This window comes from Urocampus carinirostris, chromosome 5, assembly GCF_059441175.1.
Source record: "Urocampus carinirostris isolate Australia breed hairy pipefish chromosome 5, RoL_Ucar_1.0, whole genome shotgun sequence".
Classification (NCBI taxonomy): Eukaryota; Metazoa; Chordata; class Actinopteri; order Syngnathiformes; family Syngnathidae; genus Urocampus; species Urocampus carinirostris.
The window spans coordinates 38,254,331-38,275,410 of NC_142353.1; the positions used below are offsets into that span (position 1 = coordinate 38,254,331).

General features: G+C 40.3%; 4 protein-coding genes and 1 pseudogene across 4 annotated transcripts; all 5 read right to left on the reverse strand.

Annotated features, from left to right (window-relative positions):
- Nucleotides 1-336: 336 nt before the first annotated feature.
- On the reverse strand, nt 337-4,636 carry LOC148366294 (uncharacterized). Its single transcript, XM_088336736.1, has 2 exons — nt 4,384-4,636; nt 337-1,789 (listed from the first exon to the last, which is right to left on the reverse strand). Exons 1-2 carry the CDS (start codon nt 4,538-4,540, stop codon nt 504-506), a joined length of 1,443 nt encoding a protein of 480 aa, XP_088192862.1. The 5' UTR covers nt 4,541-4,636; the 3' UTR covers nt 337-503.
- Nucleotides 4,637-5,656: 1,020 nt separating this feature from the next.
- Nucleotides 5,657-9,126, reverse strand: LOC148366295 (uncharacterized). The gene is made up of 2 exons (XM_088336745.1): nt 8,880-9,126; nt 5,657-7,337 (listed from the first exon to the last, which is right to left on the reverse strand). Exons 1-2 carry the CDS (start codon nt 9,034-9,036, stop codon nt 6,091-6,093), a joined length of 1,404 nt encoding a protein of 467 aa, XP_088192871.1. The 5' UTR covers nt 9,037-9,126; the 3' UTR covers nt 5,657-6,090.
- Nucleotides 9,127-11,982: 2,856 nt separating this feature from the next.
- LOC148366296 (uncharacterized) lies at nt 11,983-15,360 on the reverse strand. Its single transcript, XM_088336752.1, has 2 exons — nt 15,101-15,360; nt 11,983-13,969 (listed from the first exon to the last, which is right to left on the reverse strand). Exons 1-2 carry the CDS (start codon nt 15,255-15,257, stop codon nt 12,858-12,860), a joined length of 1,269 nt encoding a protein of 422 aa, XP_088192878.1. The 5' UTR covers nt 15,258-15,360; the 3' UTR covers nt 11,983-12,857.
- A 1,514-nt stretch (nt 15,361-16,874) lies between these two features.
- LOC148366297 (uncharacterized) lies at nt 16,875-20,804 on the reverse strand. The gene is made up of 2 exons (XM_088336758.1): nt 20,541-20,804; nt 16,875-18,035 (listed from the first exon to the last, which is right to left on the reverse strand). Exons 1-2 carry the CDS (start codon nt 20,695-20,697, stop codon nt 17,014-17,016), a joined length of 1,179 nt encoding a protein of 392 aa, XP_088192884.1. The 5' UTR covers nt 20,698-20,804; the 3' UTR covers nt 16,875-17,013.
- LOC148366298 (U2 spliceosomal RNA) lies at nt 18,855-19,024 on the reverse strand (annotated as a pseudogene).
- Nucleotides 20,805-21,080: the final 276 nt, after the last annotated feature.

The following is a 21,080-nucleotide window of genomic DNA, read 5'->3' on the forward strand; positions in this document are numbered from 1 at the left end:
TAAGGAAATCACGATTCCCTGCACAATAACATTCTTACTTTGCTGTCCACACAATTGCCAGGGTAATAAAATGAAGAAACTATATACATAGAAGAATATTACAAATATTTAAAAGATAAAAATACAAGATTAATTCAACATGAGTTAAGCCAATAAGATAAAAAGGATAAAAATATGAAAGTTTGTCCTTCGAACGTTGAATTAATGAATTCTGTCAAGCTCAAAGCAATATTGATTTAAGGTGATTTGAAGCTAATGTATTTAAACTTTATTGCATCTTTGCCTTACTCGACATCACAAGCACTTGACCTCTGCATCAACGAAAGAAAGTTTAATGATTTCTTATTAGCACACTTTATTAATTCCACCCCAAAAGTCATTATCCACGAGGGGCCACACTTCTTGAACTTATGTCTCCAAACTACAACATAAACAACAACAAAAAGGAAAACATTTTCAAAAGTTCAAGAAAGTGAAGTTTTGTTTTCCTCCAACAGGGCAACTCAGGCCTTTCTTTTGCCGACGTGTACTCTTAAGTGTTGAAACAGATCTGAATTATTTGTCAAATCCTGACCACAATCTAAACATTTCAAAGAGTTTTCCCCTTTGTGAGATCTGATGTGTTTAACCACATTTAACTTTTGAGTAAACATTTCCCCACAAATGAAGCACCGATAGGGATTTGTGTCCATGTGCGTTACCATGTGCATTTCCATACAAAATTTGCTTGCGAAGGCTTGACTGCAAAATGAGCAGGAAAATCGTTTTTCCCCCGTGTGCGTTGTCATGTGCATAGTCAACCCCGTCTTTTGGGAAAATGCTTTTCCACAGACAGAACAAGCAAACGCTTTTCCTCCTGTGTGCGTCGTCATGTGCCGGCTCAAACAATTGGTTTGAGAAAATGCTTTTCTGCAAATAGAGCAAGAGAAGGGTTTTTCCCCTGTATGTGTTCTCATGTGTATGATCAAAGAAGAGTTTATAGAAAATGCCTTTCCACAAACAGAGCATGAAAGGGGCTTTCCCCCCGTATGTGTGCTTATATGGTTGATCAAGTGAGACTTTTGAGAAAATTTCTTTTCACAAACAGAACAAGAAAAGGGTTTTTCTCCTGTGTGCGTTCTCATGTGTGGGATCAAATAAGATTTTTGGGAAAAAGTTTTTCTGCAAACAGGGCAACAAAATGGTTTTTCCCCTGTGTGTGTTCTCATGTGTTTGGTCAAATCAGATTTTCCAGGAAATTCTTTTCTGCAAATGGAGCAACGTTTGTCCAAATCTTTACGACAAACCCGGCAGCGGTCGTATTCATCTTTTCCTTTACGATTCGGAAAATGCTTTTTGACAAAGCTTACACCACAAACTGAGCAGGTGACGTCCACTTTTCCAAATTTTGGTGAGTTTTTGCTGGGAGTTGTTTTCTTTTTGGAGCTTTCCAACTGTTCGCGGTCTTGTTCGCAGGTTGCTCTCTTGTTTTCGCCATCGCTGTCCGACAGGGGAGCTAAGTCTTCATCTGGTGGGGGTCCTTCCAACTTGTCGTCACTTGGACTGTCGTGAATAAGCTGTGAGCACTCGAGTGGGATATATTTGTTATCTTTTATCTCCACATAGATGCCGGTTTGTGGACTCTTGCTAAAATCAAACTCCTCTTCTTCCTTTTTTACGTAGGGAAGCTTCGATTCTTTTAGTTCCACTTTGACGGTGTCCAGATGAGGATTATTTTGCAGCAAACTTGAGCTCTGACTCTGAACTTCAGATGGATGTTCATCCTGGCGATTTTGCAGGGGCTTGATATCTAGAAGACACAAACACAGTTCAAATAATATCGGGCAAAAGAAAACTGATAAGACACGAACCTTTTAAAAAGAAAAATTATATATGTATATTTATACACACTTACCGGTAACTTTTTAAGGTACACTATGCTAATAACGGGTTGTACCCCCTTTTGTCTTCAGAACTGCCTCAATTCTTCGTGGCATAGATTCAACAAGGTGCTGAAAACATTCCTGAGAGCTTTGTCCATATTGACATGATGGTCTCATAAATTGGCGAATATTTTTCCAATCTTGTACTGTCCAATTTCGATGAGCTTGCGCAAATTGTAACCTCAGCTTCCTGTTATTAACTAAAAGAAGTAGCAGCCGGCGTAGTTTTTGCTGTTGTAGCCCATCTGCCTCAAAGTTCGACGTACTGTCCATTCAGAGATGCTCTTCTGCTTACTTTGGTTGGTTATTTGAGTCACTCTTGCCTTTCTATTAGCTCGAACTAGTCTGGCGATTCTCCTCTTGACCTCTAGCATCAACAAGGCATTTCCGCTCACAGAACTGCTACTTACTGGATATTTTTTTTCTATTTCAGACCATTCTCTGAAACCCCTACAGATGGTTGACCGTGAAAATCTCAGTAGATAAGAAGTTACTGAGATACTTAGACCAGCCCCTCTGGCACCAACAACCATGCCACGTTCCACTTCACTCAAATTACCTTTCTTCCCCGTACTGATGCTCGGTTTGAACCGCAAGAGACTGTCTTGACCATGTCTACATACTTAAATGCACTGAGGTGACGCCATGTTATTGGCTTTACAGAACTTAAGTGTTAAGTTGTAGTTGGGAAGGTGTACCTTATGAAGTGGCCGGTAAGTGTATATCCCTTATGATATGTTAGGGTCTCTGGACCTGTTTTAAGGTTATAAAATGTAATAACGTATGTGTCTCAGGGCCCATAAAATTAAATCACAACGGGAACGGATGGTTAAGGATGTCTAAAGTGTTTTTTTGGGATGTTGGGGTTGTGCTCAGCATGGACATACAGTTTGACTTATTTTTATGGGCATCAGACTCCTATACCTCACAAGGGCTACATGCAGTGTTCCCTCTAAGCTGCGCGCGTGCGCCATTGCGCACTGCTCGCACATTCTCTGCGCACAAGAAAATCTAGCCGGCGCACAAAAATGAGGGCTCAAAATTACTAATTAAGAAGCGACTTAATTCAAAGTTACAGTGCATGAAGGTAAAAATATACGGGTTCCCCTGACGTTGTGTCCTAAATGCGGTATTTTGAAGTCGAGTCAGAGGAGAACGAAGTTGAGTAAAGTTAGTAGAGTTGGTCGAGAACCGGCTTCTTTGGCTCGGCTCACTAAAAGGAACCGGCTCTTTCGGGTCCTAAACGGCTCTCCAGGTTGTTTTTGCTTCTTTAATCCCAACATACAAAAAATAAACACAATGAGATTTTTTAAAAGGACTTTAAAAAAAAGTGGAAAAAAACACGGAAAAAGTTTGTGTTGCATTTAAATAATTTCCAATGATATCAAGTGAATCTTGTTGCCAACATTGTACTTCCACAAAAAAATGTGATTAAGTACAGTTCTGTATCTTGCAACCGACTAAATAAGCCCCCCAAAATGTTAATATCATGTGACAAAATATATCAAGAAATAGATATCTTGTAAAAGAATTGTAAGAACAAACGACGTTTGTAGGCCGTACAACCTTTGCAATTGTACATGAGTCAATTCATTCAAAAAAGAAAAATAATTTTGCATTGCCGGAAACTCAGCAAAATGTAACTTGATGTCAAGTATTGGACATGTTTGATAATTAATTATCTTGCCACACTTGGGATTATGGTTGCTCACTGTTGTTTCAAGCGTTGCTCACCGACTTTGTGTGAACGCTCGGACCCGTGGAAAATTACAGGGAACATTGCCTACATGCATGCTTTTATGCCCTGGGATTTCCTCTAAAACAGAAAAAGACAACCGTTACTTGCATCCCATCCAGGAAATACTGCGCAAAAGTAGTGGGAAAGGTGGTAGTTAGAACCTGCTTCTCTAAAAGGTAGTCCTTCACAACTACCTTGGAAAACCAAAATCACAGAACATACAGAATATTGATAATATGTAATTGTTACAGGTGTATTTGCTATTTGTTGGGCCATTTTCAGATACAGTAATCCTTTCTTCTTGTTGTTGTTTTTTTTTTCTTATTTCCTTATTTTCCTTGCCCTCATGTATGTTCTAGATCAGGAGATGGTGTAAGGATAGTCTGTAGTCTGTGCAAACATTACTTGACTTGACTATATTGAGCAATACTGTACTGCGTTCTTTATGGTGGTCAGACCGCGGGTCAAAATTTAACCGCGAATAACGGTCAGTGGTACCATACCTAACATACCATGAGGGATGTAAATACAGACATGTATATAACGGGGCCAATTGACAGTCTATGCATCGATACAGACGACTTTTTAAAGGAGAAAGAGAAAAAAACGTAACTTTTAAACGTTAAAGCTCCTCGTTTCCCAACACCTGATTGTGGATAAAAAAATACTTGCGCTCAGTAATAGACCCTAACACAAAGTTAGAAGGTACATTTTTGAGCAGACCTTCGAGACGGATGACAATCTGATTCTTGCAAACAGCTTCCAGTTGCTGTCTTTGTCGGCTGATTTCCTCCTCGTACGAAGCGATCCTTTTTTCAAAAAGTCCAAAAATTTCGTCGGCAGCAGCGATGAGTCTCTCTCTTATCAAATCTTTCAACATTTTCACGTGTTAAAACGTATAACAAGCGTAGTTCAAACTCTGTTGTGAAGTGTAGCACCAAGATGTACTTAAATGTAGTCATGTGCTGAATTCCGATGTTCGTCTTCAATGTAATTTAGAAGTGGACACCTCAAGCCTAAGACGCTTTACTACCACCTTGTGTTCTGGAGTTTTGGTCAATGAACGTTTATTGCTCGAAGTTCAATACACTATACTATACAAGAGGTGGTGAACAAGTTTGACACAAAGAGACGAAATTTTTAACAATGAGAGTCAAAGAGCCACCCCACGCACTGACCTGCCATGTTACCTAGTGTTTACTATGTTCGTGTACTGTAATGCTAAATGTAATTCACCCTAGTCATCCTGAAAGGGGGATACCACTGGTGAGGTCCCTTCTCAAGGTTTCTCTTTTTCCTCACACTGAGGTTTTGAGTTGACCCTTGCCCGCATGTTGGTTTAAGATCAGGTAATTGTGTCATTGTAATCCTGTGCAGTCCTTTGAGACATTTTTGTGATTAAGGGCTGTGTAAATAAATTTGACTTGACTCAGACGGACACACAGAAACACACACAATTCAAAACATATTATTTCCCATGTCACACTCCTCTCCTTACAATACAAATATTGTTCTTGGTTGATTTCAAGGAGGGGGGGATTTTTTAAGGGTTATTGTTCTATCTTCTTTATTCATTATCCATTATCGGTCAGTTCATAATACGCTACAAAACCTAGGAGCCGGGACTCTTACTCTCAGCCAAGAGGCCAAGCTAAGGTCCTAGCCTCAAAGCCTTGCTGCGATCATTGCGAATGCACCGTTCCTGGAGGTACTGCAATACCGGGCCCGGTGTGCTGGTGTCGTTACGATTCTAAGAAAGGAAAGTGTCCACCCTCAATACTCACAAAAAAACTAAACATGAAATAAGGCAAAGAACCACAGTATATAGAAAATATGATGAGGAAAAGAGCCGCATTCTTATTGGTCAAGAGCCGCATGGGGCTCTAGAGCCACGTGTTCGCCACCCCTGCACTATACGAATCCAGCCTTGAGTCAAATCATTGTTAATTTAAGTGGATTTGGAGCCAATTTAAAATGTTTAATGTCAATCAGTTTTGGGTGTGTTCTCTTGTTCAACATGTTCTACCGGTGACCTCTTTCAGCGGCAAACAAATCAATTCGATAATTTCTAATTGGCAAACTTTATTCATTCCATCCCTTAAACCCACCAAGTTGTCATTACTCACAAGGGGGCACATTTTATAACATCATGTCTACAACAACAAAAACATTTTGTTAAGTTTAAGAACTTTTTTTCCACAGAGGTGGCAACTCAGGCCTTTTGTTCTCCCTTGTGTATGCTCTTGGTTGAAACATCAGAATTATTCCTCAAGCCTGAACACAATCTAAACAACTCAAAGACTGTTCTATTGCTCTTTGAGGGGTTTAATGTGTTTAACCACATTTACATTTGAAGTAAACGTTACCCGAAACATAAAGCAGCAAAATGGGTTTTTGTCCATATGCTATATCATGACCGAAAAAGGCTACTCAGGCCTTTCTTTCTCCAATGTGTACGCTCAAGTGTTGAAACAGATCAGAATTATTCGTCAAATCCTGACCACAATCTAAACAATTCAAAGAACTTTCCCTTTCGTGAGCTTTTATGTGTTTAACCATATTTAACTTTTGAGCGAACTCTTCCCCACAAATGAAGCACCTGAAGGGATTATCTTCCATGTGTGATATCATGTGCGTTACCATGTTAAATTTTTTGGTGAAAGCTTGGCTGCAAAATGAACAAGAAAAAGGTTTTTCCCCCGTGTGCGTTCTCATGTGTGGGATCAAATGATTCTTTTGAGAAAATACTTTTCCGCAAACAGAACAAGCAAAAGGTTTTTCCCCCGTATGTCTTCTCATGTGTTTGGTCAAGTCGGACTTTTGAGGAAAAACCTTTCTGCAAACAGAGCAAGAAAATGGTTTTTCCCCTGTATGGGTTCTCATGTGTGGGGTCAAATGACTCCTTTGAGAAAATGCTGTACCGCACACGGAACAAGCAAAGGGTTTTTCCCCTGTATGTGTTCTCATGTGTTTGGTCAAAAGAGACTTTTTAGAAAATTCCTTTCTGCAAACAGGGCACATGTTGCCAATTTTTTGGGTGTTCTTTCCCAAAATTGTTTTCTGATTGGAGCTTTCAGGGTTCTGTTTGTAATTTGCACTGTTGGCATTCTTTCCGGGAGTTTTCTTTTTGGAACGTTTCAACTGTTCAAGGTCTTTTTCGCAATTTGCGCTGCTCTCTTTATCATCACTGTCTGACAGGGGAGCAAAGTCTTCGTCTGGCGGGGGTCCTTCAGACCTGTCATCATTTGGACGGTCACAAATAAGCTGTGAGCTCTCTGGTGGCTGATCATTGTCAGGAGCTTTCCTTTTGGAGCATTTCAACTGTTCAGGGTTCCAATCGCAGTTTGCGCTGCCCTCTTCATCATCACATTCTGAAATGGGAGAAAAATCTTCATTTGGCGGGGGTCTCTCAGAACTGTCGTCGCTTGGACTGTCATGAATGAACTGTGAGCACTCGGGTGAGGCATCATTGTCGTCTTTAATCCGCGTATAGGCGCCAGTCGGTGGTAACTCGTTGACATCAAACTCCTCTTCTTCTGTTTTAACGAAGGAAAGCTGCAATTCTCGTTCTTCCTCTTTGACCATGGGCGGCTGAGGACTCTTTTCCATCAAACTTGAGCTCCGATCTTGGTCCTCAGAAGGATTTTCACTATGGCAATTTTTCAGGGGCTGAGTATCTGAAGGACACAAACACAGTTTAGAATACAGTATGATAATGCCATTTTAAAACCAAACAAAAATATTAGCCGGGGACTCTGGGGTACATGCATCAATAAAGATGTTTTTTTATACTTTAAAAAGAGTTCCTACTCTGAGCATCTGATCAGAAAATGCTTGTCTTCTGTAATTGCAAGAGCCAAGAGAAAATCTGCAGGTTAGTAGTTTTCTCCATTTGGGCCATGGTTCTTTGGAATGCCTCACCCCCTGAGATAATCTCAGCAACCTAATTGGAAGTGTTTATACCCATACTTAAGACACACTTATATTCTATAGCTTATGAGTGATGCTAAATTCCCAAAAATTGTCAAAAGCAGATGCCATTGGATCGATCACTTTTTCAAGAAACGCGATGCAAAAAACACTGCTGACGACCAGCAAATAAAGAGGCCAGTTGAAAGGTAAATTAATATTTGTATTAGTTCCTCTATTTATTTTAACATAATGTGCCCCTCATTTTATGTTTATTGTGAAGTAATACAATTTAATATGTAGGTTTCATGTTCTGATGCTCTTTTATGATAAAAAAAAAACATTATACTTTCGCAGGGCTTGGAACGGATTAGTGCATTTCCATTTAAAAGGCGTCTCTACTTACAAATGTTCAGGTTACAAAACTATTCTTAGAACGAATTAAGTCGAGTCAAGTCTCATTTATTTATACAGCCCATAATCACAAAAATGTCTCAAAGGACTGCACAGGATTATAATTACACAATTACAGTACCTGATCTTAAACCAACATGCGGGCAAGGAACAACTCAAAACCTCAGCGTGAGGAAAAAGAGAAACCTGAGAAGGGGCCTCACAAGCGGTAATCCCCCTTCCAGCACGACCAGGGTGAAATAGATTTAGCATTACAGTACACAAACATAGTAAACACTAGGTAACGTGATGAAAATGTGTCCAGGAAGTGCATGACAAAATTTGCAAGTAGAGGTACCACTGTATCATCATTATACTAATAATTTTACAGATGAAAAATCCTGACGCAGGGGCTTACAGACCGTAGTTTGCCCACCTCTAAACTAGAACCTGATGCATTTGTCAAGGTTTTGGGACAGGAAGCTATCAACTGGATTTTTTTTACATTTTATTATTTCCTATGTGTCATGTTGCAACCTGGTCATCCTGAAAGACGGATTACCACATGTGCGACCATTTTTTTTAAGGTTACTTCATTTTCCGCATCCTAAGGGTCGTCTTTTGTCCTCATGTAGGTTTTTGATCAGGGGATTTTGTAATGGTGGTCTCTGCACCGCTTTGAGACTTTTTGTGAATAAGTGTTATAGAAATTCATACGACTGCACTTAATTTGAGTAATAAAAAGAAACTGTAACATTTTGGGGTTCAACAAAGCAGCACGTATTGTACTGACATCATAACATGGTTCGTATTGGTGTATTTTTAAACAGCCACTAACCCACAAAGGTCATGATTAATATGAATGTAGAGGTAAAAGCTTAGTAATACAAAGTTAAAACGTAGGTTTGTGCTGAGACCTTCGAGCTTGATGACAATTTGACTCTTGCAAACCGCTTCCAGTTGTCTTCGTTGTCGACCTATTTCGTCCTCGTACGAAGCGATCCTTTCTTCGAAAAGTTCAAAAATTTCGTCAGCAGCAGCGACGAGTCGCTCTCTTATCAAATCTTTCAACATTTTCTCGATTAATTAAAAGTCCAACAGCAAAATAGACAACACGCTTTATTCTAACACTGTCGTTGGTTGATAGCATCGGAAATGAAAATGTTGCTACCGGTGAATTCTTCTTTGTTTTTCTTTTAGTTGACATCCAAACCCAAAGAGGCTCTACTGCCATCTAGTGTTCGCGAGGTTAGATTCTGTGGATCAATCGAACCTGGTCATAGCCCTCGAGAGGAGTGACCGACAGCCAGGGTTGGGTAGGGTTACATTAACTGGATTACTTTCAATTACTTTTGGATGACTCCAATACCAAATATGCTAATAAAAGACGAAAGAAACTAAATATGAATACAATTATGACTCACAACACGTGGTAAGCTTTCTCTCCTGGCTTTGATCCCCTTGATCTCCGGCAAAACTAACATAAAATGCGACAGAAACCAAATGAAAATAAATCCAAACAACTTGCCACCATCATTTTTGCCGTTCCATGTATTCCATTACTCCCCAAGCCTGCACAAAACTTAGTAATTGTATTCATATTTAGTTTATTTTGTCTTTTATTAGCATATGTGGTATTGGAGTAATCCAAAAGTAATCCAGTTAAAGTAACCCTACCCAACCCTGCCGACAGCAAGACAAACATATACAAAAACAATGAAAATAAAAAAGGGAAAAAAGTAGCAAAAACACACACAAAAAATTGGGACCACGGCCAACCCAAATGCCCAAACACCCAAACAAGTTAAGCACCTCGGCACCTAAGTTGGTCATGCTTTCGTCCCTCCAGATGAAATAAAATATCCATTAATAACACTTTAAATTTGTAAATAAATATATATTTTTTGGAGGAAAAAAATAGTTGGCATTTTTATTTTGTAAACCAAACCACAATATCAACCATTGACGCTTGTATTTAAAATTGCAAACAGACTATTTAACAGGGACAGAAAATACAAACCTGCAGCCTTGTGATTGGGAAATATTTTTTTTCATAAGCCTTGTGAAGTGATCGTCAACTGTTGGAGGTATGTTGTGCTCTGTGATGAAATGGCAAAACATCACTTCTGCAGCTGTTGAGGAGTCTTCTGGTATAGTGCCTAATATTTACCCCCCTGCAAAATACTCCCCCCCCTCGCCTGAACGCGCATTCTGCTGCGCTTCCGACAATAGCTTTATTGTTTTAATAAGCCTATTATATAGAATATGATACCTATTGTCGGAAGCGCAGCAGAATGCGCGTTCAGGCGAGGGGGGGAAGATTTTGCAGGGGAGTCGAAATTAGGCACTACAGCGGCAGACGCATGCGCGCTGTAGCATCAAACGCTCGCTTCGTTTGCAACAACAAAAAAAAACGATACAGAGATAGAGAATACCGCGGCGAACTAGTTTGACTTGATTGATTTGCCGGGATTCCCAGGACCCTCGCTCAACCCAACCGAGGCGTTTAGAGTCATTAGGTGACCAAACCAGCCCTAATTCCAAACCCTAATGCTGGACGCCAAACAGGGAAGCAACGGGTACCAATGTTTAAGTCTTAGGTATGACTCGGCCGAGGCTTGAACCAGCGACCTCACAGTATCGGAGCGGGCATCCTACCATCTAGGCTACCGAGCTGGTTGGTTTACAGTCAGGTAATTGTGTCATTGTAATCCTGTGCAGTCCTTTGAGACATTTTTGTAATTAAAGGCTATATAAATAAATGTGACTTGACTTGACTTTATTAATTCCACCCAAAATACCCCAAAAGTCATTATCCATGAGGGGGCACGCTTCCTCACCTCATGTCTCCAAACTACAAAATAAACAACACCAAAAAGAAAAACATCTTCAAAAGTTCAAGAGAGTGAAGTTTTGTTTTCCTCAAACAGGGCAACTCAGGACTTTCTTTTTCCGACATGTACACTCAAGTGTTGAAACAGATCCAAATTATTTGTCAAATCCTGACCACAATCTAAACATTTCAAAGAGTTTTCCCCTTTGTGAGATTTGATGTGTTTAACTACATTTAACTTTTGAGTAAATGTTTCCCCACAAATGAAGCACCCATAGGGATTTTTGTCCATGTGCGTTACCATGTGCATTTCCATACAAAATTTGCTTGCGAAGGCTTGACTGCAAAATGAGCAAGAAAATCGTTTTTCCCCCGTGTGCGTTGTCATGTGCATAGTCAACCCAGTCTTTTGAGAAAATGCTTTTCCACAGACTGAACAGGCAAACGCTTTTCCTCCTGTGTGCGTCGTCATATGCCGGCTCAAACAAGTGGTTTGAGAAAATGCTTTTCTGCAAATAGAGCAAGAGAAGGGGTTTTCCCCTGTATGTGTTCTCATGTGTATGATCAAATAAGAGTTTAAAGAAAATGCTTTTCCACAAACAGAGCATGAAAGGGGCTTTTCCCCCGTATGCGTTCTCATATGGTTGATCAAGTGAGACTTTTTTAGAAAATTCTTTTTCACAAAAAGAGCAAGAAAAGGGTTTTTCCCCTGTATGCGTTCTTATGTGGTTGATCAAATGAGACTTGCGAGGGAACGCTTTTCCGCAAATGGAGCAACGTTTGTCAACATGTTTTTGGCAAACCCGGCAGCAGTCACTTTCATCGTTATCCTTGTGCTTTCGTAAATATTTTTTGACAAAGCTTACACCACAAACTGAGCAGGTAACGTTCCATTTGCTACAAATAGGGAAGTTCATGCCGGGAGTTGTTTTCTTTTTGGAGCTTTCCAACAGTTCAAGATCTTGTTCGAAGTTTGCGCTGCATTCTACATCATCGCTGTCCAACAGGGGAGCCAAGTCATCATCCGCCTGGGGTCCTTCAGACCCGTCGCATCTTGGAGAGTCATGGAGCTGTGAGCACGCGGCTTGGATTTATTTTCAGTTTGTTTCTGTTGCATTTTATGTTAGTTTTGCCAGAGATCAAAGCCAGGAGAGAAAGCTTACCACGTGTTGTGAGTCATAATTTTATTCATATTTAGTTTATTTTGTCTTTTATTAGCATATTTGGTATTGGAGTAATCCAAAAGTAATTGAAAGTAATCAAGTTAAAGTAACCCTACCCAACCCTGGTGTTATGTATGGGGTAGGAACCTTTGTGTGGTAGCTGTTCACTGGTGTCCTTTATAGCGTGAGCCTCTTCCGCCCAAATCACATCAGTTTAAGGATTCAAGCAGAGTGGTCCACTCAGCCTCATTCTAACACACAATATACTAACTTTACAGAGACCCTGTGGGTGAGGCCTAGGCTACTTTAAATCAATATTGTTGTGTGATACCCGTGGTAATCTGGAACACATAACAATTACATATTAGATGGGTATTTACAATATCATGCTACGGGCCGCAAATGGCTCCAGGGATGCGTGTTTGAGACCTCCAATGAAAAAAAAAAAGACAATTTGTGTAACAAATACGCAACACAAAATACTTTCAGCATATTTCTTAGTTATTTCCCAACTTGCAGTCAATTCAGGGTTGCTTTGTATATGTAGCAGTGTATATTCTGTATTTGTTTTTCCTGTACAAAAATTTTATTGCGTACACATTTTGAAATGATTAAAAAAAAACATAAATTGATGGAAAACATATCCGTTGACCGGTGTGCGTTTCTTTGCGCGTTTCCTGGCTCCACATGTTCCTAACTACGATACATTCTTCTTTTCATAACACCGATAAGTTTGGTGGTTTCTGACTGGCAAACCTTATTCATCATAACACCCCAAAAGTTGTCAAAACCCACGAGGGGGTACACTTCACAACCTCATGTCTCCACACAAAGGCAAAAAATAAATAAACATTTCTAAAGGTTAGGGATAGTGAGGTTTTTTACTCCGACAGGGAAACTCAGGCCTTTCTTTCTCCGACGTGTACACTCAAGTGTTGAAACAGATCAGAATTATTCGTCAAATCCTGACCACAATCCAAACAATTTAAAGAATGTTTCCCTTTGTGAGATTTGATGTGCTTCACCACATTTAACTTTTGCGTAAACTTTTCCCCACAAATGAAGCACCTATAGGGATTTTCGTCCATATGTGTTACCATGTGCATTTCCATACAAAATTTGCTTGTGTATTCTTGACCGCAAACTGAGCAAGAAAATCGCTTTTCGCCCGTATGCGTTCTCATGTGTATGGTCAAATCCGACTTTTGAGAAAATGCTTTCCCACAGACGGAACATGCAAACGGTTTTTCTCCTGTGTGCGTTGTCATGTGTCGGTTTACGCAAGTCCTTTGAGAAAATGCTTTTCCACAAATAGAGCAAGTAAAAGGTTTTTCCCCTGTGTGCGTTCTTATGTGTATGATCAAATCAGACTTTTGAGAAAACGCTTTTGCACAGACAGAGCAGGGAAACGGTTTCTCCCCCGTGTGTGTTCTCATGTGTATGATTAAAAGAGACTTGAAAGGAAATGCTTTTCCACAGACAGGGCAACGTTTGTCCAAACCGTTTTGACAAACACGGCAACGGTCGCATCCGTCTTTCCCCATTTGATTCGGAAAATGTCTTTTGATAAACGTTACACCACAAACTGAGCAGGTGACGTTCCGTTTGACACAATTTTGGGACTTTTTTTCGGGAGTTATTTTCTTTCTCTCTAACTGTTCAGGGTTTTGTTCGCAGTTTGCACTGCTCTCTATGTCATCAATGTCTGACAAGGGAGCCATATCTTCATCTGGAGGGGGTCTTTCATATGTGTCACATCTGGGACTGTCACGATAGAACTGTGAGCATTCGGGTGGGTCGTCCATGTCGGCTTTAATTTCCGCATAGACGCCAATCGGTAAAGACTTGCTGACTTCAAACTCCTCTTCTTCCGTTTTAACGTGGGGAAGCTGGAGCTCTTTTTCTTCCACTTTGACAATGGGAGGCTGAGGATTCTTCAGCTCTGAACTTGTGATCCCACCTTGGTCCTCAGGGGGATCTTCAACCTGGCGATTTAGCAGGTGCTGCATATCTAAAGTACACAAACACGGTTAAAATTCCATTGGTCAAATATGAGCTGTAGCAATATTAACCTTCAACCAGCTGATCATATCAATTCAATTTTAGCTAACATGCACTGGCTCCCTGTCCGGTTCTGTTAGTAACATACAAAAGTTGTCATGGACTTGCCGCCTTTTATTTCTCTGATTTTATTTCCCCCTGTGTTACTGCTCTGAGCTTCCCCTTAGAAAATGCTGGTCTACTTGTGACTCCCAGAGCCAAGAAGAAATCTGCAGGCTCAAGAGCGTTCTCTTTCCAGGGCTGTGGAATGGTTTTCCCACTTAGGTAAGATTTGCAACGTCACTGGAAGCGTTTAAATCTAGACTTAAGACACACTTCTATTCTATAGCGAGTGATTAAAGCCGACCTCATACTTTTCTTTTTCTGTCCTTTCCAACTGCCTGGTGCGTGGCGAAATGAGGGACAAAGACGAACTAAGATGAGTCAGCTGACCAGCACCTGATCCTGAAGAACGTAAACATCTTCATCCACCAGCTGGCTAAGATGGGGAGCTGCGTTGTCGCTGTCTTTGACTTTGTGAATTTAACATATAACCTATGTTTATTGTTGATGTTGACAACGTTTTGTGACTTGTTACCCAATGCAACTTCTAATGCAGCATGGATATCCAGGAAGGGGGGGTTCCCTTTTGTTTGGCCCCTTATCAAGGTTTCTTATTGACCTCATGATGAGGTTTTTAAGTTTTACCTTGCCCCCGGAGTTGGTTTCACATCAGGGGATGGTGTAATTGTGGCCTGTGTGGTCATTTGAGACATTTTGTGATTGATGGCTTTACAAATAATTTGTGACTTGACTTAAAATCAGAAAAAAATATTCGAGGGGACCTCGAGAGCCTAAGCACCGATAGAGATGGTTTTGCATACTTTTAAAAAGAGCTGAAGGAAGAAAAGAGCAAAAACATAATGGGCTTGTTGTGAGTTTGGGGTTTAACACAGAAGCACGTTCTTTTGTGTGACGTCATGACATAGTACTGATGGACTGATTTTTAAACAGACTCACGCACAAAAAAGATCATAATTAATGATAACAGTAGACAACATACTCGATAATAAAAAGTTAAAATGCATGCTTGTGAGCAGACCTTGCAGGCTGATGACAATTTGACTCTTGCAAACCGCTTCCAGTTGTCTTCGTTGTCGACTGATTTCCTCCTCGTACGAAGCGATCCTTTCTTCAAAAAGCCCGAAGATTTCGTCAGCAGCAGCGATGAGTCTCTCCCTTACCAACTGTTTCAACATTTTCACTTTAAAAGAAGAATAACTAGCGTAGTACGAACTCTGCCGTGCGTTGTATTAACAAAGACGCAAATAAATCTGACTTCCGGTGAACTCTTCTTCGCTGTTTTGGGAGGTGACATCTAAAGCCCAAGACGCTTTACTGCTTCTCTGTGATCTTGATTGCATGAAAGTCTTTCGATAGAAGCGGAATTAAAGATGCATTGTGTAATATTTGACCACTGGATGGCACTGTATTGTCTAAGGCAGGGGTTTCAAACTCAATTGATTTGGGGGCCACTGAAGTTAAGATCTGAGTGAGGTTGGGCGAAATAGGGTTTTCCACAAGAACGGCGCTAATAAAAACATTCCGCTGTTCTTAAAGGGACAGTGTTTTCATCTCATCTCATCAGCTGCACCGCTTATCCTCAGTAGGGTCGCGGGGATGCTGGAGCCCATCCCAGCAATCATCGGGCAGTGGACACCCTGGACTGGTTGCCAGCCAATCGCAGGGCGGACAGTGTTTTATATTTATGTATTAGATGTCGCCGTAATGTGTGGTGCAACCAAAAATCAGTCCAAGGAGACTGAAAGTGAGCAAAATAACCTAATTTATTCAAAGAAACAAGGTAATAAAAAATAGGGGAAACGAAATTAAAAAAAAACGGATGCAATAATAGGAAAACGGGAATGAAAACAAAAGTATAGGAAAATAAAGCAAAAATGGACAATGGAGAAAAATAAAGAAAAAGAGGAATGCAAGAAAATAATAGAATTAAAGAGAAAAAAAGACAAAAACGAAAAAAAACAGTCTCTTTCTCTCTCTCTTTTATTTTTTGTCTTGTTTCTTTTTTCGTTTTTTATATCTTCTTTTTCATCCCTATTCTTTTCATTTTCTCCTTGTTATTTTTTCACTTTTTTGAGTTTCATTTTTTGTCTTGTCACTTTTCCCCCATTTTTCTTTTATTTGCTTTTTAGTTTCTCTTTTGTTTTTCTTTTTCTATTTCCCTACTCTTCAAATGTAATAGGGTGTGTTTTGGTCAATTCGAATCTATTTTCTCTTCTCTCGTTATACTTTTAGCACTCGTTTTTGGTAACACAGCAGCATGCAGCAACATATAGAGGGAAAATGCTACACACTGTCCCTTTAACTTTCATATTGAGGCGGGGGCCTCAAACTATCATCTGGGGGCCGAAATTAGCCCCAGTGTCGCCGGGTTGAGACCTCTGGTCGAAGGTGAAAGAAAACCAGGGCCAAATGAGCACGGCATAGCAGCAAGATTCCAGACAAACGTGGCAGCGACCTATAACGTGTTAAAAATCTATAAACGTCTTGACCTTTGAATATTTATAGAAATTATATTAGTATGATAGTTCATGTATTCAAATAAATGTTTTTTTTTGAATGAAAGGTTTTTGTACCACTAAGAGCCAATCACTATTACAAGCTGTCCCTTTAAATGTGAATAAAGTCTTGATTTTAAATCATTTAGAACTTGATTTTAACCTACTTTATTATATTTTTCATGTATCAGTTTATTTGGGTCTTTCCTTGCTCCACATGCTTGAATCTACAGTACACTCTCCTCTACACAACACCAATTAGTCCCATAATTTCAGATTGGGAAACTTTATTTATCATAATAACCCAAAATTAGTCATTACCCATTATGGGGCATGCTTCATAGTTTCATGTCTTTTAACTACAATAAAAACAAGAACCAAAAACAATTTTCCATAAATTAAAAAAAGTCAACTTTTTTACCATCGAAAGGACATCTCAGACCTTTCTTTGTCCGATGTGTACACTCAAGTGTTGAAACAGATCGGAATTATTCGTCAAATCCTGACCACAATCTAAACAATTCAAAGAGTTTCCCCCTTTGTGGGATTTGATGTGTTTAACCACATTTAACTTTTGAGTAAACGTTTCCCCACAAATGAAGCACCTATAGGGATTTTCGTCCATGTGTGTTATAATATGTGATTCCATATCCCTTTTGTTCGCAAAGGATTGACCGCAAAACGAGCAAGGAAACAGTTTTTCCCCCGTGTGCGTACGCATGTGTTTGATCAAGTTAGACTTTTGAGAAAATTCTTTTCTACAAAAAAAGCAGGGAAAGGGTTTCTCCCCCGTATGTGTTCTCATGTGTATGATCAGATCAGAGTTTTGAGAACACGCTTTTCCACAAACAGAGCAGGAAAAGGGTTTTTCCCCGGTGTGCGTTCTCATGTGATTGAGAAAATGACCTTTGTGAGAGAATGCTTTCCCGCAAACAGAGCAACGTTTGTCCAAGTGCTTTTGACAAACCCGGCAGCAGTCAACTTCGTCTTTCCCTTTCCGAAAATATTTTTTGACAAAGATTAAACCACAAACTGAGCAGGTGACGTCATGTTTGAGGCATTTTTTGGCATTCTTTCCGGGAATTGATTTCTTCTTGGAGCTTTTTAACTGTTGAGGCTTCCATTCGCAGTTTGCGCGGCTGTCTTTGTCATCGCTTTCTGACAGAGGAGCCAAGTCTTCATCTGGTTGGGGCCCTACAGACACGTGGCTACTTGGACATTCATCATTTAGGTGTGAGCACTCGGATGGTTCCTCTTTGTCGTCTTCTCTCTCTGCACCAGAAGGTGGGAACTCGTCGACGTCAAACTCCTCTTCTTCCGTTTTGACGTTCGGAAGCTGCAGCTCTTTTTCTTCTTCTTTGACGAAGGGCAGCTGAGGATTCTTCTTCTCCAAACTGGAATTCTGACCATGGTCCTTGAGAGGGTCTTCATTGTGGATATTTTGCGAGGGCTGAATGTCTGCAAGGCACAATGACAGTTCAGGTTTTGTAATTCAAACAAGTGGTGAATACCTGTCAACGTATATCTCCCCAACATCTTCCGTATTATATACGATTTAAGAACATTTTCAAATTATTATATACAATTGAACTAAATTGTGACAATTCCTGTTACAAAGTAAAACCATTTGTAGATCAGATTTGGTTTGGGAAATCCGGCCCTTCTACGTGAAATGAGCAACACTAAATGAATGAAAGTGGGGAAAGAACTGAGAAAGATGTGTTGTTTATTTGATAAATAAAATAAACTTGGTTATATACATCATCTTTGTTTTTATGCTACATCAGTGGTCCCCAAACTACGGCCTGCGGGTCGGATATGGCCCATCTCCACCTTCCCTGCTGATCAATACCTGAGAGCATTTTGATGCTAATTTTTTTAACTTAAAATAAAAATGACCTGGGTTCACGGCGGGGGGTTTGGGGTTTTTAAGGGTTATTGTTCTATCTTCGTTATTCATTATCCATTATCGGTCAGTTCATAAAACGCTACAAAGCCTAGGAGCCGGTACACTTACTCTCAGCCGAAAGGCCAAGCTAAGGTCCTAGCCCTAAAGCCTTGCTGCAATCATTGCGAAGTTAAAAACTATAGAAATGATCCCTAAGAGTATGGGGGGTTTGGGGTTTTTAAGGGTTATTGTTCTATCTTCGTTATTTATTATCCATTATCCGTTATCGGTCAGTTCATAATACGCTACAAAGCCAAGGAGCCGGGACTCTTACTCTCAGCCAAAAGGCCAAGCTAAGGGTTCTAGCCCTAAAGCCTTGTTGCGATCATTGCGAATGCACCGTTCCCGGAGGTACTGCAATACCGGGCCGATGCATGGAGTGGACAGAGCAAGCTCTTATTCCATCTCCAGATTGCAAAAATCAAAGCATAAGGCCAAGCTAAGTACTTAGCTTCTAATATAGTAGACAATCTTAGAACCACGATCCCTAAGAGTATAATCAGACTCTTACCACTAGATTACCATTGATGAATGTGACATTTAAAAAGGCATTGGGTTTTATCTCATTATCACACTGTGTTTAGTAACGGTACCAGTTACTAATTTGGTTATCCATTTCATATGTTACAATGACAATACATTGGCCACAATGATTAGAATAGAAGAGAAGAATATAATCTATTGTCATTGTAACATGTCATGTTTATTTGAGACACCCTTAATCACAAGGAGTCTCAAAGGGCTGCACACACCAAGGATTATTGCAAACCACAGACTATTATTACACCATCACCTGATCAAAAACCTACATGAGGGCAAGGACAAACTCAAAAACCTCAACATGAGGAAAACGAAGAAACCTTGAGAAGGGACCGCACATGAGATAACCCCCCTTCCAGAGTGACCAAGCTGCAAGGGATGTTGCAATAACAAATAATACACAGATAATGTCAACATGAAACATAGGTCATTCATAAGCTATAGAATAAAAGTGTGTTTCAAGCCTAGATTTATAGAGTTACACAGAAGTTGTAGATCGTATCTGGAAATTAACATTTGTCTCTGGTACCAAGACCAAAAATAAATGTGATAGTGAGATAATATCAAATGCCTTTTCGCAACTCATCTATGTATACCACTGGTGGTCCAGTGCTCTGACGACTAAGCTGATCTGAGACCAGTTAAGACAGAAAGTGTATGTTCCACTGACCTTTTTCCATGAAGGACCCAAAGAGTGTTATTTTTTAAATTGTTATTATTATTTGTTCTTTGAAGAATCGAGAAGGGTTGATTGTGGCGTTCTGGAAAACAGTTTCTGTTTACATTTAGGAACTCCTACAATCATCACATGTTTTCTGTCACAAACTGACACCCGGGCCCCTCATCAGAGAAGGAAAAAGTTATGTGGCCCTCACAGGAAACAGTATGTTCTACATACTCAGTCTTGCTGTGAGTAAATAGGTCCTACATTGCGTTTGTTAGCGTTACCATCATTTAATAAGGGGAATTGCAATTGGCTGAGATTGACAGCGGCGGTTAGCGCATGTGCGGCACAGTTCATGTCATGGGAACCTCCTGCGTGGGTTCAAATCCAGCTCCAGACTTCCTGTGCGGAGTTTGTATGTTCTTCCCGTGCTTGCGTGGGCTTCCTCCGGGCACTCCGGTTTCCTCCCACATTCCAAAGACATGCATTTCAGGTGGATTGGCCGGTCCAAATTGTCCCTAGGTGTGAATGAGCGAGCGAGTTGTCTGTCCCTGTGTGCCCTGCGATTGGCTGGCAACCAGTTCAGGGTGTCCCCTGCCACTGGGATGGGCTCCAACACCCCCACGACCCTACTGAGGATAAGCGGTGCAGCTAATGAAATGAGATGAGACGTCAGCACATTATCTGATGAGATGTCATGACACAGTTCTGATTTTTGAATTCTCTCTCTCACACACACACACAGTGACGATCATACAAATGGGGAGCAAATATGCAATAATAAAAAGTTAAGAGGTACGATTGTGGACACCTTCGCGCCTGACGAATATTTGACTCTTGCAAACCGCTTCCAGTTGACGTCTTTGTCGGCCGATTTCTTCCTCGTACGAGGCGATCCTTTCCTCAAAAAGGCCAAAAATCTCGTCGGCAGCAGCGATGAGTCTCTCCCTTATTAATTGTTTCAACATTTTTACGTGCAAAGAGTCCCACCACAGAAAGGATAACAAGCGTAATTTAAAATATGTCGTTCCTTGTAGATGGAGAAATGTCCTCCAATAGGCCAAATTCCGTTGTTTTTCTTCACTGTAGACTTGGAGGTTGACACGTAAAAGCTATGGATATCTACCGCCCCCTTGTGTTCTTGGGTGGAGGTCAATGAAATTCAGTTTCTAGATTTGGAAATTTACTCTAAATATGATTCGAGTCTTGATTTTAAATAGTCTATAAATTAAGGTGGTTCAATACATCCGTTTGTCTTGTGATATTAATAAAAACAACATTTTGAAAGTAACACCCTAAAGGGTCTTATATAATTATAAAAGGAGCTGAAGAGAAAAAAAACAACGTCAAA